At 46.6% G+C, this 5,177-nt stretch overlaps 1 protein-coding gene and 1 pseudogene across 1 annotated transcript; one reads left to right on the plus strand and one right to left on the minus strand.

The window, feature by feature from the left end:
• Positions 1 to 383: 383 nt before the first annotated feature.
• LOC123442860 (pentatricopeptide repeat-containing protein At5g66520-like) lies at positions 384 to 2,268 on the plus strand (the record flags this gene model as incomplete). The annotated part of the gene is made up of 1 exon (XM_045119030.1): positions 384 to 2,268. A coding segment is annotated over one exon (1,797 nt), but the record flags the coding sequence as incomplete, so codon positions are not given.
• A 51-nt stretch (positions 2,269 to 2,319) lies between these two features.
• Positions 2,320 to 4,209, minus strand: LOC123442861 (annotated as a pseudogene).
• Positions 4,210 to 5,177: the final 968 nt, after the last annotated feature.

Genomic DNA, 5,177 nt, shown 5'->3' on the forward strand with positions numbered 1-5,177 from the left:
ACAATTAATATTGAAATCAACATTACCTGCGGTTATTCTTGAAAATAACATTACTGTCAAACTAGACGTGTGTGCACATGCGCAACCAATACGTACCGCAGTAAAACATTTTTGTCTGAAAAAAGTATTACAGTAAAACATGATTCTACCTGTCGGCGCCTTCGCGTCGGAGGAAAGTCCCCGGGGCCGGCGCCGCGGCCAACCTTTGGTTCGCCCTCGTGCCCGACGACGGCCCCGAGAACCCCCTCGCCGCGTTCGTCCACCCGCGCAGCGGCGGCCGCCCCGGCCCCGTCCCGCCTGCGGGAGCTCACCGGCGAAGACCAGGTCAAACTACCACTCTCCCCCTCTCATATTTCGTATCGCGTGGGGCTGCCTGTGAATGAGCCATTTTAGAGGAAAACATACCACCACTACGTGATGCGATGGTGGTCGTCCGGCGGTACGTGGAGCTGCTGTCGCGGTGCCGCGGCGGCGCGGACGCGCGCCCGATCGCGCGGATCCAGGCGGCCCTGGTCACGTCAGGCCTGCTCCGGCGCAGCACGGAGCTCCACGACGCGCTCATCCGGGCGCACGCGAGCTCCGGGCGGCCGCAGGCGGCGCTCCCGCTCTACGCGCACCTCATCCGCGCGGGCCTCTTCCCGACCCCGCACACCCTCCCCTCCCTCCTCAAGTCGCTCGCGCTCTCCCCCGCCGTCCCCGGCGCGCGCCGCCTCGCGCTCGCCGTCCACGCCCACGCCGTCAGGCTCGGCCTCGCGGGGTTCCTCCTCGTGAACAACGCGCTCATCCGCGTCCACGCGGGCCTGCTCGGCCGCCTGGCCGACGCGCACCTGCTGCTGCGCACCTCGGCTGCCGTCGACGCCTCCACGTTCAACACGCTTATCACGGCGCACGCGAGGGCTGGGCGAGTCGCCGACGCCCGCTCGCTGTTCGACGAAATGCCTGAGAGGAATGCCGTGTCCTGGAGCGCCATGGTGAATGGATACGTGCAGGCCGGGGACGGGAGGGAGGCGCTGGGGGTGTTCTCTCAGATGCAGGCACAAGGTGTCCGCCCGGACGACACGGTTCTCGTCGGGGTGCTTGCCGCGTGCGCGCAGCTGGGTGCTCTGGAGCAGGGGAAGTGGGTGCATGGTTACCTCAAAGCAAACAATATCAGGATGACCGTGTTTTTGGGCACTGCACTGGTTGATATGTATGCCAAATGTGGCGAGGTGCAGCTTGGAATGGAGGTGTTTGAAGGAATGAAGGACAAGAATGTGCTGGCCTGGACTACCATGATAAAGGGCCTGGCTATGCACGGCCGAGGCTCAGACTCATTGACACTCTTCTCCCAGATGGAGAGCTCAGGTGTTAAGCCGGATGACATTGCCTTCATTGGTGCTCTCTGTGCGTGCACACATACTGGATTAGTTGACAAGGGTCGGGAGCTTTTCAATTCCATGGTGAACAACTATGGTATTAAACCAAAGATTGAGCATTATGGATGCATGGTAGACCTCCTGGCACGGAATGGCTTGCTGAGTGAGGCCAGGGACATGGTTGAGAAAATGCCCATGAAACCGGATGCCTTAATCTGGGGAGCTCTAATGGCTGGCTGTAGGTTTCACAAGAATGTGGAGTTGGCTGAGTATGTTATAAAGCACTGGATTGAATTGGAGCCAGACAAAAGCGGTGCTTATGTGCTTTTAGGTAACATATATTCTGCCTCTGGTAGGCATGCGTCTGCGAGGGAAATTAGGAACCTAATGCGTGAGAAGGGAGTTGAGAAGACACCTGGATGTAGCAATGTGGAGATAAAAGGAGTTATCCACCAGTTCATCGTTGGAGATCTGTCTCATCCTCGCATAAAAGATATTTTGACAAAGTGGTATGAGGTAGATAGTAGGATAAGGCTGGAGGAAGGTTATGTGCCTGACAAGAAAGAAGTTTTGCTTGACATTGAAGAAGAAGAGATGGAAAGTGCACTCAGCCGCCACAGTGAGAAGCTGGCAATCGCATTTGCTTTGATAAGTACAGAAGATTATATGCCCATTCGGATTGTCAAGAACCTCAGAGTTTGCCAAGATTGTCATCATGTCACCAAACTTATATCCAAAGTATATGGGAGAGAAATTATTGTTAGAGACCGAACACGTTTCCATTTGTTTAAAGATGGCACGTGTTCGTGCAAGGACTATTGGTAGTAACTAATAAATTTATCTATTAACAGTGATACATGTCTCATTATAGAGCATGTGCTGTTGAGCACAAAAAAAAATCTCTTTCATGATACATCAGGGATGGATGAGTTGAGGGGATAAAGTTGGCGAAGAACATTTTTTCCTTCCTAATTATAATGTACATATATGCAGCCATGCTGTTATTAAGTCGTCAATAGATATTCATGCTCATCTCTGATTAAAAATATATATATTACAGGGGTATATTAACCTTGCAGATATAATAATATTAATCTGCATTAGGTTTCATGTTGCATTTAGTTTTGAACCAGACAACCAGTGTACATAGATGAGCCTTGTTGTACAATATGCACAAAACTGAAAACACACTCCTCCTTTATTCTAGACTCTTCTGTACTTTAGTTCTGAACCAATGTAATACACGAACCTTGTTGTACTACGTTTATATATGGGAATGTAGGATGTGTATAGATATTTCTATGCATGCCAGTTTGTGTTTAAACTTGAAGGTATTGTACAGATTTTCCTTCAGGGGACTTGTCTGTTTTTGTGATGGAAATTGCATTTACACTTGTGAACCTGTGAGCGCAACCCATCATTGCCGATTGCAGAATATAGTGATGTTTATGTTACTCTCCTAAACTGATTCAGCCTATCAAGGGGTCGCCGTGCCGTGTTTGACTGCCTATTCGGTGGAATTTCTTTTGTGGTTGTGGTAAATACACTGTGCAGTAGAAAAGATCCTAATAAATCTTACCTCCATTAGGAATTAGGCACAATCCTAATGATTCCTGAGGAATTAAGCACAATCCTAATGAAATTTAGTACCTCCATTCCTGTGAAACAACTGTCATACATAGGAGGGTCAAAATCCCATGGAAATCCTACAAACCGTATGAACACTAAAGAAGTGGGTACAAGCTCGTATGATTATGTTCCTTTAATTTACAATTTATGTATGTAAAAGAGAAAAGGTGCATTAACTTTTAAATAAGTAGGTTCCTACAAGCTCATATGAATACATGATACAGAAACACACTGTCACACCCCAAGTCATATCATTTCACTGGTAGAACAAGGAACGATTGCAGTTCCAACGTTTGGCCTGAAAAACCACTGACAAAACCACTGCTGCCGCAAGGCCAACTCTGAAACCGGATCCCGCAAACACAAACAACACTATGGTTCCAACACTGTCTTGCAAAGACACCGATGAGTTGAGGGTTCCCGTACCTGAATTGTTGCACTGTTTGGAAAGCAGCCTTCCACACAGTCCTTCATTGCCTTCAAATGAGCTGTTAGTGAACAACGAGTACTGCGGCCCTTCTGGTATCATTCCAGTCAAATTGTTGTAGGAGAGATTCAGCACAGCCAGACATGTTAGGCTGGTTAGATCCTGTGGGATAACCCCTGAGAGTTTGTTCTGAGAGAGGTCTAGTGACTCGAGTTGAGCCAAGTAGCCAAGCTTTGATGGGATTCCTCCAGTTAAGGCATAATGTGAATGTTCAGGTCATGTAGAGCAATAAGCTTCCCAACTGAGTCTGGGATGGGGCCATCAAATGCTTTGTTTGAGAAATCGATCATGTTGAAAGTGGTCAGGATCTTGGTAAATGTGAGATCAATCCCTTGAAATGTGAGAATTTCCTGGTAGTATAATCTTCGAAGGTCTAGAGCATAACCCTCACCAGTAGAGTTTACCATCATTGTTTCTAGCTTGTCAGACCATTTTGAACTTAAGCTCCCAGAAAAATTATTTGAGGCCAAATCAACAATTTGCAAACTCGAGAAATGCTTACTGGCCGCATCACTTTCAGCAGGGCCTCCTATTGAGCCATATAATTGATTGGATCTCAAGATGAGAATCCGAAGATTAGACTTCTTACCCAACCAAGATGGAAAAGTATCAAGAATTTGATTTCTACCAATATCAAGAACCTCTAAACTTCTGCAGTTCAGTAGCGATCTGGGTATTTTCCCTTCAATTCAGTTGCTGTTCAAATCTATTGTCTGAAGCATACATCCTTCTCCAATATTTCCAGGTAATATCGCACGGAAACGATTATCTGTCAACTTCAATATCGACATGCTGCTAGTTTGCTTTAGGCAGGACAACACCCTGCCTCCAAAATTGTTGTATGATAAGTCCAGGACCTCAAGTTCCCGTGGGTCTTCTTGGGAAGGTATCTACCAAAGTCAGGTATAATAGAAGATAAATTATTGTTTGAGAAATACCTTGGGAACGTACATGTTCTGAAATATTGCAGGTTTACTCTTTGCTCTGTAAGGTAATAGCTCGAGTTGATTAGATTACTGGATATGGAGTCTGAGTTTTAGGGGATATAAGTTGAGCCAGCCAACATCAGGAAAGGCTACACATATTAAATTAACTGATTTGGAGACTGAAGGAAGAAGAATATTGAGGTTTCTATTTTAGCCATATCACAGGTGACGCCCTCCCACTGGCAGCAATCTCTTCCAGCTTGCCAAGACGCCAGATTCGAATCTACGTTGATGAATGAGCGCTTTAGCGGGAGGAGGGAAGAAGCATGATCTGGTAGGCAAGAAACAGTGGTGTTATGTTTGTCTGCAGTATCTAGTAGAAGCATACTAGCAGTAGCAGGAGTAGTAGGACGTGGAGGTGTTGCTGTTTAGTTGGAGTCATTTTTCTACTGTCTTAGTTCCTAAATATAAGTCTTTTTAGAGATTTCAATAAGGGCTACATACAGATGTATATAGACATATTTTAAAGTGTAGGTCCACTCGTTTTGCTCCCGTATATAGTCTTCATTGGAATCTCTACAAAGACTTATATTTAGGAACGGAGGGAGTACAAGGCTATGCATGGCAGTTTATTTTTAACTGTATTGTACAAATTTTCCTTGAAAGGTATTGTACAGATTTTCCATCATCACAGAAGAAGGTGATGGAGAATGATTTACACTTCTAAGGGCATGAACTATGGTAGCATCACTATACGGTAGCCTCAGTACTTCCAGCGAG

This window comes from Hordeum vulgare, chromosome 3H (assembly GCF_904849725.1).
Source record: "Hordeum vulgare subsp. vulgare chromosome 3H, MorexV3_pseudomolecules_assembly, whole genome shotgun sequence".
Classification (NCBI taxonomy): Eukaryota; Viridiplantae; Streptophyta; class Magnoliopsida; order Poales; family Poaceae; genus Hordeum; species Hordeum vulgare.